Source organism: Gavialis gangeticus, unplaced genomic scaffold (assembly GCF_001723915.1).
Source record: "Gavialis gangeticus isolate Ggan-Ray unplaced genomic scaffold, GavGan_comp1, whole genome shotgun sequence".
NCBI classification, from domain to species: domain Eukaryota; kingdom Metazoa; phylum Chordata; order Crocodylia; family Gavialidae; genus Gavialis; species Gavialis gangeticus.
In genome coordinates this window covers 11,895,751-11,910,054 of record NW_017728998.1, presented here as the reverse complement: position 1 = coordinate 11,910,054, position 14,304 = coordinate 11,895,751, and the positions used below count along the sequence as shown (strand labels likewise).

At 41.4% G+C, this 14,304-nt stretch overlaps 1 protein-coding gene across 8 annotated transcripts in view; it reads left to right on the top strand.

The window, feature by feature from the left end:
* Positions 1-14,304, top strand: part of WWOX (WW domain containing oxidoreductase) — a 795,240-nt gene that overhangs the window by 353,800 nt on the left and 427,136 nt on the right. Inside the window, exon 7 of one of the 8 annotated variants that reach the window (XM_019505512.1) lies at positions 9,573-10,009. The exons of the other annotated variants lie outside the window; for them this stretch is intronic. Coding sequence (XP_019361057.1) covers positions 9,573-9,602 — 30 coding nt within the window. The 3' untranslated portion in view covers positions 9,603-10,009. Of the gene's footprint in view, positions 1-9,572; positions 10,010-14,304 lie in introns of those variants that run through there. 8 annotated transcript variants of the gene reach the window in all.

Here is a 14,304-nt window from a genome sequence, read left to right as displayed (position 1 = left end):
TATAGTTTGTCTGAACATGGAGGAGAACAAAAGAAGAAAGTTATTCATAACTCAGATAACACATTTTTCAAATATTTTAAATGTTGCCATAAAAATAATGGCAAGCACTTATTTTTTGTTAGTTGCCAACAATCAGAGAAGCAATCGGAGAAGCAGCAATGGGTATAAGTATAAGAATTCAGGTTATACCTCAGGACCCCCCCTCTCCCCCCCTCCCCAACAAAACCCCCTGCATTTCAGAGCAACTAGAACAAATGGCCTCTCATTCATTGAAGGTTTTCTGGAAGAGATTGGATAGACATCTGTCAGGGATGGCTTAGGTACAGTAAAGCTTGCCTCTGTGCAGATGACCCTTGATGACCTTTGCAGTCCTGTAATTCTATGAATTCCTACTCTCTTCTCCTTTCCAATAAATTATCCATGTGAAAGGCCATTTTTAACAATGCCTTTGTCACTTTTGAGGACCCGGCAATGTTACCAGATCAGTGAATCGTAAGGCAAAAATAGGAATCCTCATCTTCTGACTTGCTCCCTGTTTCAGCTAGCAGTCTGTTGTGGTAACCCTCCTCTCCAACCAGACTAAGCCATTCTATTTGTCTTTTTATCCCCAGGTTTTTTTGCTTTCTGTCTGTGTGCTGCAGCCAGTAGTGGGTCCAATGAAAAAAAAGGTTTGAGACCAAAGGAGGTATTGAGCACTGGCTGGGGGAAGTAGAATAGAGCGGTTTTCACCACCACTGATGAAACAAGAGGAGGGAAAAGTAGAAGGAAGCAAAGACAAAGAAAGGGACAGAGAGAAGGAGGCCCAAAAGGGAGAGCCAAGACAGTGTGCCTTTGAATTGTCTTGGTGAGGAAGGAGTTGTGGGTGAAAGGGAGTGGGAGTGTGTTTGTGTAGATGTCTGACCTTTGAGTGATGGGAAAGGTTGTGTGGAGGTGAGAGGGATATGGGGGGAAGCTGGAGGATGTGTGAGAGATGAATGTAAAGAGAATACAGAGGATTTAAGAAACGAGAGAGTGAGGAAAGAATAATGTGTGATGCTATTGGTACAAGAGAAGTAAACTTATGTCTCAGTTTAGTTTGACTGGTTCATTGGCAATGGGCAGTGTATGGTGCGTTACGACATATTTCCTAAGGGATGGGATAAAATGTGACGCGAGTGGGAATGTCAATTTCTGTAGCTTATCCAAATGCTCACGCCAGGCTTTGGCCTTAGTCCCTGCCCCAAAAACCTCAGAAACATTTTGCATATGGTTGGGTCACTCACTGCCTGACTTAAATCATAATGTTCATTTATTTTCTTTCTATACTTACTGTATAGAACCATAAGTTGATGGGGAAAAGGGCAAAGAAAACCCAGCCTTACCACCAGGAACCCTTGACGAACCATAACTTCGTGTTCATCTTGTCAGCTATTATATGCAACCACAGGTCTTACAGCATCCTTTTTCAAGCCGTGAGGGACAATAGCCATTGAACAGAAGGAAGCCAGCAAACAGGGAGCAGTAATCCTACGTAGGGACCATCACGTGCAACAACAACAACGTGAAAAGTGTCCTTCCAGAACTGGAATTCATTGGATCACCAGTGTACACTACAAAGGATTACTCATGTCATTCTGGAATTGACTTCACTGACTAACCTTGTGCAAGGTACGGAGTACATGGGCAAGGTTGGCTGTTGTCAAAATGAATGGCATTGCATCTCTGCTGGCACATATACCTTGAATAACCCAGGCACTAAATTAAATTCTCCGTTGTTTGGGGAACCTATCCATTCTCTGCGTACCACTCCCATTCCTCAGTTGGTTTAAAGCAGGTCCTTACCCTGAGTTTTTAGAGAATAGATGAAGGGAAAGGGTTAAATGGGAATCTTCATATCATTGCAAGGTCTTTACAAGCCAACGGTGTAATATATATGACAGAAAGCATGAGATGCATTAATACTATAATAAGAAAAAGGTTTAAAAAATCCCGATAGAAATTGCAAACAGGAATCATAATGATCAGCTCTTTCTTTGGAAAGAACAAAGGATTGAGATAGGTAGACAGTAATGGTTTTGTTAACGGTCTGTTTAAATGATTTTCTCTGTAGAAGAGTAGAGAAAGGTGAGATTACTACTGGGAGCATTACACTATGCAGATCTCAGCTCTTGGGTATGTTGCTCTGTTTAAACTGCCATGCTGTGCTTTGCCATATGATCCAATTGTTTTATTAGAAAAATCATCCCACGTTTCACTATGCTTTATTAAAAATGCAGTGCCTGTCTTTTAATAAATTACAGAATTAGACAAACATTGGTTTTGCATTAGAGATACAGTCTGAGAGCCTATTAAAAGCCTGTCTTTCTGAGGCTGGGAAATTGAGAATCTTATTTTTAAAGTGTACCACTGAGGGTAGTACTGTTTTATAAAAATCACTATTAACTCGCTAACGGGTTTCCATAATTTGTACAAATAGCTCTAACACTGACAATAGAGGCAGGATAAGGACGTTGTGCGTGATTGTTCTTGTTTGTTGAGCTAGACTGTGTAGCAGAACACTTACAGAACCCAAAGTAAGAGCGAATAGTCTGTTTGCAGGGTTCCTTCAAGGAGTCCAAAGAGTAAGATTTTCAACTGTGCCATATTTCAAATGGTATTAAGGCACCTAATAATGCAGATAAGTGTCCCATGGTATTTTTAAAAGCATCTGAGCAGTTGCTTAGATGTTTGTGGCAAATCCCAAGGAAAACCTATGTGCATCTTATGCGCATAACCACCTTTTGAAATATGAGCCTTAGTGCCTAATGTTATCATTTTTAGAATAACTTAAGAGTCTAAGTTCTATTTTGCAAAAGCAACTAGGTGCCTTCATCTTGTTAACTTCAAATTAAATTTATACTCCCGAATTCCTAAATTGCTTCTGAAAATGAGACTTGGGGTCCTAAATCACTTAAGCCCTCCTGAAAGATGCACCGGGGTCTCTTAGATGGACACTCTTTTTGTGGAGTGTTTCATGTGGTGCTGGTAGGTAAAGGTTATGATGAAAATATGTCCCAGATTTTCAGAAATGCACGTACATTTGTAAACCAAAACTCTGCATGTAATTCATACATTTAATGTCCTCATGCAATTCTTGTGATTTGTACGTGCAATCTGAGTAAATTTTACTTCTGCATGACAAACTCGAGGTTTTTTTTGATTTACAGGACAGAGGAGTTACTGTACTTACAGCTAAAATGTGTTAGTGTTCATTTGAGCATTTATAATTTGTTTTTTAAATCTTCATGTTCTTCCTGCATTTTTGGAGTACAGATTTTGCTTTCCAGGGGTCCTGGTTTTCTCTCTATTCTTTACCTTTTGTTCAGGTATATATTAGATGGCATTAAAAAAACCCAGCACTTTTCAGTAGTCAATAGAGATTAGTCTTTTAAATTACTAGAGTTTTTTTATGTGTGTTACAGGAAATATCTGAGGAAAGTGAATGGCAAATGTTGACTTTTTAATGTCTAGTCCTACTTCTGTGGATTGAAGAGCAGCTTATATTTTCGTTTTATCAAAATCCATACTGGTTGTACACCTGCCTGTAATTCATAGTGTTTTAACGATGTCATTAGACCTCATGTTGATGATTAATCGGATTGAGATTGATAGGACAGCATCTTAAAGCAACGCTAGGAAAGGTGGTACTGCAGAAAAAATAATACATTATTGTGTGATGTTATAATTATGGCAAAAATGTTTAGCTAGTTCTCCGAGTGAGTGGAGTGATATTTATAGAAATGCATATCTCAAAGAAGAAAATAGTTTAAGACAATGGTTTTCAACCTTTTTTCATTTGCAGAGTCCTAAAACATTTCAAATGAAGGTGCAAACCTCTTTGGAAATTTGGAATGAAAGTGCAGACTCCTTTGAATTGTAAGTGTGGTGTATTCACATATGTTTGATTGATCAGTCATCTTTCCGGACCCCCAGAGGTCTGCAGACCACATGTCGAAAACCACTGGTCTAAGACAAGGGTGCTCACCCTTTTGGACCAGATGTGGGGTGTGAGCTAGTCTGTGGGCTAGATCAGACCCCATGCACCAGGTTCGGGCCCTGTTTTGCCCCTACCCAGTCCTGCCTGTGGGGATCAGGCTCTGGGCAGCCCCACACCACTCTTACCCAGTCCCATGAGCTGGATGATGCTATGTTAGGGTCCTGATCAGGCTTACAGGTTGGAGTTTGAGCATGTCTGGTCTAAGGCACGGGGGAAGTGCAAATACTATTGGGGACAAGTGGAAGTTTTGTGATTGACTTCAATGCTTCCAGGATTTTACCAATGATGTACATGCCCAAACAATACTTGGAGCAGCAGCAAAAGAAGGGCATGTCCACAGCCCCTGGCAGTCAAGCTGACCATACTTATTCATTGCAAAGAAACCATTGTGTAAAGGAAAATTCATTTCCCAATTGCTTTACAGTAACAAGATTGATTATATAGATTTCCCTGGTTATTTGCAAACGATCGAGTAGTATTACAGTCCTCAGCAAGCTTTGCACATCTTTCCACTTTAACACGTATGCTCCTTAACATGCTGAAAGGTATTTGAGGCATTCAGGAGTCTATCCTAAACCAGCATCTCTCTTCCAGGGTTCAGAACAATAGGAGTTAATCGTCGTTAGTGGTGTTTCGTGCCAGTATTTTAGTCCCTTCATGGATTAAACAAATCTTTCTTCCTTGCTGGTAAAAACCCTCACACCCATTTCCAAGTGTATGTGCAAGTTAGTGGCAGGAACAGAAAAACATTTGCAGCAAACGGGGTATGTCTACACGTTCATTAATGCACTTTTGTTATAGTGCATTAAGTTTAGTACCTCTAATATGAGGTACTACGTAAAGGTGCTTTAAGCTGCCCTAATGCACAGTAGGATAATCCAGTGTCTTTTTAGTGATGCTTAATGTGCAGTGAAGTAATTCTACTGTACATTAGCATATTAGTATGGTTTTTGATGTGACACTTTAATACGCAGTAGAATAGGCTACTGCACATTAAAGCGCCCATGTAGACGCCCACAAAATCTCAAAACTGAGTTGGCAATGTTTTCTAGTGTGGCAGTTATTCAAATTGTGGTCACAGGGTATCGTTGTTAGGGAGCTTGTGTTTTGAATGCTCACCCACGTGACCAACTAAAGATTTGATTTGAAACAAAAACTGCTATTATTGGTAAGAAGAAAAGAAAGTGGCAGGATTATAGAAGTTCTGGGTTTAAATTATTTACTAAACTTATGATTGCTAAATTAATGATCTGCTATTTGTCTGGCTGAGTCCTTTGTGGTGTAAAATCTATGGTCCAGTTAACATTATAGTACAATTGCGTGGGATAGATATATAAAACTAATTTTTCTATATTAAATGTTACCTAAACACAATAACTTCTACATTTTAACTTGTACTGTGTTGAATTGTACCTTTTTATCTTTGAAAAAATGGAACTAATAATAGAGAATATTGATTATTTCAGAGCACTATTCTAATAGCACCATTATAGATAAGATTCTGTTTATTTTAAAGTTCAATCTCATGAAAACTGAGCTTATAACATCTTAAACGCACACATTTGTACACATGCATGCACACACACCCGCACACGCACTTCTGATCTAATAGCTGGCACATTAGAACTTAGATTTAAAGTGATAACGTAACATTTAAAAAGTTAGCTTTTTATTTATTTTTTAAAAAAGATTTTGGCAAAAGAATGCTGCACTTCTGTATTTGTTTGTGTCAGAATATAGGGTGTATAAAACCAATTTTTGGTAGATACCGTTTGGATTTCTTTGCCATCTGTATTGAAGCAATACCATGCTATGAATTATTTCTCACTGGGCATGTCTACATGTGTCCCTACAGCTCCTTTGTTATGGTGCCCTCATTTAGTACTTTTGGAAGTACTAAATGATGGTGCAGTAACAACCCCGAACTGTGCCCTGTGTGCAGTGCATAGTTATTTTTAGCTGCTGTGTCACCGTAGCAATGCACTATACAGAGGGAGCGTTCTGCTGTGGCAACATAGCTGCGGTGTCACACTTTTTGCCTGCGAATGCTACGTTGCTGTAGGATGTTGCTGCAGTGACATAGCATCACGTGTAGACGTACCAGTTATTATGTGAAGAAAAACTTCACTTCCTCCTTTCCTTAAAAAGAAAAAAAAAAGGTAGATACTTTTTGTCCTCAATCCTCCCTGCTTTAGTCCCATACATTTTTGATCAAGCCAAATATCCTCTTTCCAGAATCAGTTTTAACCATGGTGTACAGATTGAAATTTCTGTGTGCAGTGCGTTAATTTGACAAAAAAACAGAGTACATATCTTTACTGGAACGCTATTACAGCTGATGGCTTCCTCTTCTGCCTTCAACTATTGACTGAACGTGTGTTGGTCATCATGAATTGCATCAATAACAATAGCACATCTTTTCAGTAGAAATCCTGATGTGTATTACTGTCATTCTTACCTATGTTTATACTTCTTGATTTTGGAGAAATTATCTGGCACTAAGCTATAATACATAACATGTTGTATAAACATATTTATATTATATAAACATATTATAACACACAATACTAAAACGGAATATCTCTTACTTGGAAGAAATAAAATAGAATGTTATTTAACTGGTATAAGGAGTTGAAAGGCAGAATAGAGTAGATAAAGTCTAGAGCATATTTCTTATGTAGCCAGAAGACTGGCTTTTGTGGCTCCATTTCTGCCTGGCTTTGCCTCCATTTTCGCCCAAGCCTTTACTCATGAAGGTGTGAGGACATCAAAGTGGGTAGAGATCAAGGCACTAGTTATATAGAATCTACAGCAAAAAGAAAAGAAAAAAAATGCCATTATCCAAGAACTTCCAAATTAATTTAAACTTAAATATAGGGTTGGCCCATCATGGTCATGGTTGCAGCGTTCCACATGTGCGTAAAGCCTATGCTATGTGTGTAACGCCTCTTTTGATGGACTATCATCCAAAAAATCCCATTGATTTGTTGAAGAGATGGTGAGCCTCCCACCTTGTTCATTTCCGTTCACCTTCTCATTTTTGTTGTTATTTAATATTTGTATATAATGACACAGATGTTCACAGCACTTTAAGAAGGGAACGGAGAGACAGTTTCTGCCTGCAGGGGCTTAAAATAGAGGTAACTGATAAGAAAGTCCCCTATTTGCACTCCCTCAGATAGGATGGGAGGAGAAAAAGGATGGGGGGAAATAGTGAGGGAGGAGGGCAGAAGCCCAACTTGTATCCAGCTACTGCATGGCAGTTTGAGTAGGCAGCTGCTGCCATGCACAATGGCTGGTGCCACCTTAGTTGTAGGGGGGCACATGCCCCCCCAGTGACCGGGAGGCCCTTGCTGATTGGGGGGGGGGGTCCCCATGCAGGCAATCACACCAATGGGGAGGTCCAGTCAGGGGGAATACTGGCGCTCTCCAGGGTACACGTGCACACCCTATGCATCGCCACTGGCTGCTGCTGAGCCACGGGGTCTGGGTTTATCTGTGGTGTCACCCAGACATGTAGAACTAGGATGAAGAAAGCTTATAACTGGAACACATTCAGGGTTGCCAACTGTCCATAAAGTTATGGACAACCAATAAAAAAAAATCAGGCTAAAGATGGCTGTCCATTAAGTCTGTAAATAAATTTGAGTTTAACTGAAGATCCCTCCTGGGGGACAAAAGCTGGATAGCCAGAGCTTGATTTTGAGACAGACGGAGCAGAGCAGTGTCACCTGCTGGGAGGACTCTGCAGGAGGCCTTTTTTGGACTTGGTGGATCCCTCCCCATCTAGCAATGTCCTGTTGATGCTTCTGCATCTGGTTCTGTAATACTGCTGAGTTACAGGAAGGCTTGTTCTGGAGGCTTTGCTGGGCTGGGGATAGTGAGACTGGTGGGGGTAAGCCTGGGAGGATGGGGCTGGGTGGGTGGTAGCACGGTACGGGGTGTGGTCAGGGGCATCATTGTGGGGGGTGAATAGGGGACCTCTGGGGCAGGGGCAGCATGGTGTAAAACCATTACTGCAGTCAAGCAGTGTTGCTAACTCAAGGAAAGGGGTTTTTTGGGGGTGGGATTGTTTTTTTTATTGGAAACTTTTTACTAACAACCAAACTTTTTTTTTTACTATGCTTGGTATTAAACTCCTGGATTTGAACTCAGCCCTTCTAACTGGGTTCTGAGAGCAGGTAGAGCCTGGCAGAAAAACTTCTGTTTACAGCATGCAAAAAAAAAAGTCAGTAAAAAAGAAATTGGTCATCAATAAACAGTTTGCAGATTGTCCATAAAAAATGTATTGGATTAATAACCCTGAATTATACACTTCCCATTTCACCTATTGCTTATGAAATGTAAATCAGATATCAACAAAGAAGCATAGTTTTATCTGTAACAAAAGTTTAGACAAGTACATTTTTAGCATTGTTATACCCAGTCAGATTTACTAGGGACTTGTCTCCTGAAAGAAGTTCTGTTTCCAATAAAGGTTTCTTGTTGGCAACGTGTGATATATAATACGAGCATTGCTTTGAAATGTAGGCGAAACATACAGAAGCTCAGAGCCCAAAATGTCGAAACATCTGTATACAAAATGTGCACGCACCTTTAAATACACAAACCTCATAAAGTGCGTCCATAAATTATGGACTCATTCGCACACATACCCTTGTGTGTCTGCAGTGTGAAAATAGTGAATGTACATATCAGGCTTTTACAAAGTGCCCACGAGGTACGAGTAAAAGCACTTACATACTTTTAATATATGGACTTTAAAAAAGCATGCACCTTTATTAGTACTTCTGCCAAGTGTGTACTGGAATTTCTGTAGTCTTCATCTGAGAGATGAGATGGATTTAAATCTATAATGTAATTTTCCTAACTATTTCTATTAGAATGGCAGAAGTCACATAGCAATCCATTTTTGACAATGTGAAAGTTAAATATAACCATTAAAGCCATACAGGTCTGACTATGGTATTATGTAAGCAAGCTAGGAGAGCAGTTAGCAAATGATCCCTGAAGGCAATACAAACATAAATCTTGATGTGGGAAAAAATCTGTAATATTTTCAGCACAAAAAGAGCAGAGTTTAGTTTATATTGTCAAGTTATACAGCACAGATAGGTGAAATAGGGTTGTGAAAGCTTCCTGAACCATGTCTGTGTTGAATATACTGACAGAACTAAACAAACATGAAGTCATCCTAATTACGGATGAGCAAAGGGACATTTTCCACTGCATTCCTTCCCCCCCCCTTTTTTTTTAATGCAGGATGCTATTGTTGTAGTTCAGAAAGCCCCAGGCAGCTTAGAAATCAGGCAAAAAATCAATAGCCCACTTGTTGAGGATAAGTGAATTAGCTTGTGTTGAATGTAACTGAGTACCTGAACACTTCAGTGAGCAGCCTTTGTTTTGTGAGAGAGGAGAATTGTAAGGATTCTCTTCCAGCGGCTGTGATGATGCAGATCTCTGATTAATCATGCCAAATAAGGAGGAGCTAGCCATTTATGCTGGGTACTAATGTGTGAATTTGCTTTCTTTTTTGTTTCTGTTTGTCTGTCCGTAGCTTACCTCGCTGAATGGAATTGACACGTAGTTCCAAGCCGATTATGACTCTCCGAAAAACCTTAGAGAGCACTGTACACAAAGGACAATGGAGTGAACCGAGTTGTACAGTACTTCATCACAGCCCACTTTTTCTTTAGTAATCGGGGATTTTGCTGCATAAGGACAGCAGGATTTGGCCATAGGTTTGCATCTAAAATGTGACCAATGAAGTATTTCAACCGTGCACTCTGCTTTGTGAAGTAAGGGAAGCTTTTGAGAACTATCATACGTAGTGATGTGTGTGGTGACAGCATTAAAGAGCTGCTGAAGATGCATTGGCCTGGCCGGTTCTGAAGTAGTCCACAAGGTTCTGGTTGTGTGACAAACGTTAGAGACACATGGCTCTTTATCATCCTAAACCCTACGGCCCTTTGGATCTGTAAGGGTAACAGTCATAATCACGGTTCCCGCAGGTGCTTTCTCTCAGTTAAACGCATGCATTCATTTCAAATGGAAGCGGTCATTTCATCTACCTTGCATAGCTCACGCAACTTTGGTTCACATAGTTCACATAGACAACTCCTTCATGGTTCACATAGACAACTCCTTCATTTTCAAGTATGTTGTCAGCGTTCACCTCTTTGCAGCTACCACTGCTCCAGCTACCACTTCCTCCAGCTTTTCCTGCTCTGGTCAAGGGTTGCTAATATTTGGGGAAAAAACAAAAATAAACGTTCACCAAAATTTCTCCAAAAACATTTGTGGTTGTGAGGGGCTTTGTGTATTGTCGCTGAACTTCAGGTTGGATTTTTTTAAGATGACTTTTGATTATGAAAGTATTAGGTTAAGCCACCAGGTGTTTGGAAGTCCCACAAGTGGACCTTGTAACTATTTTCTTTTTAATTACTATTCTCCAAGAAGCTTCCTCTACCTATATTGATAACCTTGATGGGAAGGCCCCATCAGAGAGAGACTTCTCCACGCTATTGAGTGCTTAGCATGTAAGCCAATTCTGATCTTTGTGTGCAGAGGGCACCAGGCCTGTTCTTGTTCCAAAGTCTTCAGGAGCATCCCCATGGTTTCCCTCTTGGGTATGAAAACGTGAAGGGCTTCTTTTCTTATCGGACCTCCCCACAGCTTGCTTTATACTCTTCCCCCAGCTTTTCTGCTTTCTGTGTGGAGATTGGGACATTATGAGGAAGACTAGGAAACTCTTCTATACTCTTTCTCTCCTTTCTAGCCACCACAGTGTTAAGTAGTTGTGAAGGAATAACAGCTATCATTTCTTGGCTAATCACTCCCTGTAATTCTTGATTTCAGTTCTTGTCTCATCGAAGTGAATTTGCCTTTGACTTCATTATGAGCGCTGTCTGTCATGAAGAGGATTTGACCTGGCCAAACTGTTATCAAGCCCCTAGCTTGCCCCAGAAGTTAGGAGAGACAGGCCAAACGTACAGCAGAACTTCCTGATGTATCTGGGGGCAAGTCCCAGCCCTTGGTATAATTTAGGGCAGCTTTCAGTATATTATACAGCTACTCCTCACTTAATGTCGTAGTTACGTTCTTGAAAAAATGCGACTTTAAGCGAAACGATGTTACGCGAATCCGGTTACGGCACAGTAGTTACCAGCTAGCAGGCGGCAGGCAAACAACGTTATAACCAAATGTTGCGCAACTTTAAACAAGTATGTTCTCTAATAGATCAGCAACCTAATAACGAAACAATGTTAACCGGAATGATAAGTGAGCAGTACCTGTACTTGGTTCCCAGACATTTATGGGCCAGGAGTTGTGTAGGCTGCATTTGTTTAAATTGCCACAGGTAGAGTTTAACAACAGTTGTAACTTCTTTATGAGTAGCTCAAGGTCAGGTGGGCTGGGGCCAGTCTTATGGAAAAGCTCGAGTAGAACCTGAACCTCCAGCTGCTTGTGAATTTTAGCTCCACCTCCTGGGAAATGGGGGTCAATCAAGACATCTGCAGGAGGTTGGTAGAGCTCTTTCCCAGTGAACTGGGGATCATTTTGCTCTTTGCTTCTCCATTCTCTCTCCCTCCAGTCCTATGACTAGAGTCAGCAGATGAGAGGACCCTGCTGCATTGCCCCTTCCCCAGCTCAAAGTGAAGAAGCTTCCAAGAGTTGCAAGAAAGGTAGAGCTCGGGGAGCAGAAATGGTGCAGGGTGGAAATGATGTAGAGGATGGGGAATGGGTAGATGTGTGTTGGGATCAAGACAAAATTTAATAGATAAATGTATGCTTGAAGCTGTGCAGCAAGAGTAACAGTGGTCAGAATGAGCTTACTTTGTAAATTTGGAGCAGGCATACACCAAAACAGCTGAGGGAGTTCAAATCAAAAGACTGATTTAAAAAACACTTTAATATTTTTTTTTCTTTCCCTTTTAATCTCACAGGGGTTTGGTCCCACGCAGGAGTTTTAAACATTTTGGTTTGGCAATACCAATAGTAGCACTTTAGCTAAGCCACTTTTCTCCTAGTCACACTGTATGCGCTGGGAGCTGGGAGACAGCATGGCACAGGCTGCTATATTAACTCCATACCACTGTCTAGGTTTTACTTACTTAAGCCAGGTCTGCAGTTCTTTCCAGAGCTGCATCAAGCAAATGAAGGTTTGGTCAAGAACTACTGAAGAGGGAAGTGGCTTTCTTCCAGCACTGTGTTCTCTGTTGTGTGAGACCTTCCCTCTGTCCCCTCCTAAAACAAAGCCAACCAGGCAGCATTCCTGGCCACTTGCCACTTTGACCAGGCCTTTCTGCAGCTGGGAATGGACTGATCTCAGCCATAGTTGGGACGTAAACTCCTGTCAGTTTTGCTACCTCTTGGGCATTTGAAGTGGCACGTGCTGACCTGCAGCTTCAGCAGGTGAAGGGGGGAGTCTGGCTGCCCTGCACTGTTCTGTTTCTGGGGCTGCAGGTTCACGGCTATTGTAAGTGCAGAGAAGTTTAGATTTGACCTGACCAACACCTGTAGGCATCTCTTCGTGTTCCTGCACCCAGGTGTGCAATCACAACTGCATCCTGTTATGATTGAGTCTCTAGCTACGTAGAGACACTGAGGAATCAGATATGAAGGTCTCCATCGTGCCTTTCTGCCCCTGCCTGACGGCTCCCTGCTAATCCTGCTTGCCTCGTGGTTGTTCCAGAGCCCGGGGATGGAGCACATGCACTCAGCTGATGACATGTTCTGCAGCTGGAGAAAGGTGTGAAGCCAATAGCGTAAGACGCTGTTGGGTCAAAAGGAGAACAAGGCAGAGACAGAATATTTCTGGTTAAGTCATGGTAACTAAAAGGAGCTCTCCTGGCCTTCTGTTCAACCCGGCAAGTTTTCTGTCTTGCTCTATAACAACAACTCCAGGAGGCCTACTCGCACCCTCCGGTTCCTGCACCACCTCTGTATTCCCTTAAAACTTTCTCTTTGCCAAACTCCTTCCTCTCTGTCTCTGTCCTCTTCTTCTGTAGGGAACAGGGAAGACGCTCCTACTCAGAAAAGCCCCACAAGGGTTGCGAGCGGCTGGTCACTGGAGAAAAACACTTTACATGGAGATGAATGAGATGCCGAAAAAAATGCCAACCTGCTGTTCTCCAGCAGTCTCTACAAGCTCTTCCCACATTTTCCACTTGCTTATCCCAGGAAGGCCCAGGCACGTGGGAGCGAGTCCTGTGGCAGCATTCGCACGCAGCTCACCAATGTGACTCCTTTACCTCTGAATTAAACTGCAGCCCCCGTGTAAGAATGTGCTCACTCCTGAAGTCATGCATTTGTTCTTCTGAAGCCCTTAGATACATGAAAGATCATTTGCCTCCAAATTTACATGTTAATAATTTACATAGTTATTGCACTGCCTGCTACTTAAATCTTGATAGTGACAGCAGCATGCAGTGTTCCTGTTGGTTCGGACCTACGTTGTATGTCTCTGTAAAAAATACAATCTTTCTCTCTTCCTTTCCTTCTTTCTTGTGGAAGCAGACATCTCTTCTGGAGAGCAGTGAGTAGAAATAGTTAAATTAGGTAAGTTCATTAGACCTCCCCCGTTTCACATGCTGTGCAAAGGTCAAGTGCAGTGCCATGATCCCGTTACATCTTCCTGCCAATTGGTTTTCACCCTCAGTTTCAAAGGGAACAGCCATGACTGACACTTCTGGACCTTTATGCTTTCCAGCTGCTTATTTAGAGCTGTTTTGGATCCAGAACAGCTAAACTAAGTGCAATTTCCTGGGGCTAATGCTTCAGGGATTCATAGGAGGAAGCACATTTTGCTTTTTTTTTTTTTCCTTCTTTTCTTCAAAAAGCATCCTGCAATTCAGGTGGAATTCAGTTAAAGAGAAGTCTGAGAGCAAGGAATAAGCTGATGAATATTAGCTGCTTGCTATATCTACCTCTCTCTGTTGTGAACCAGAGACAGACTGCTTTAAGCACCTGCTTCTTCTGATCCATTTTAAAGAAATCTGGCTAGTAAGAAATTATGTGCAGTAAATAGTGTAACTGAAAGCCCCTTTCATATGGTTTTTTTTGGTGTGTCGAACACCACCAATTTTCTGAAACAGTGATACTGATCAGCTGTAGAAATAAATCATGACGGAAGGTATTTCAAGTGCATATGTGAAAAGTGCCATAGTACATTGTTTAATTTTAAAAGCAAAGCCTTTATGGAACATATTTACCATTATGAGGCTCCTTCCCTTTTCTGTCCTCTCCCCCATTCCCTCCAAAAAAAAAAAAAAAAAAAGGGGGGGGGG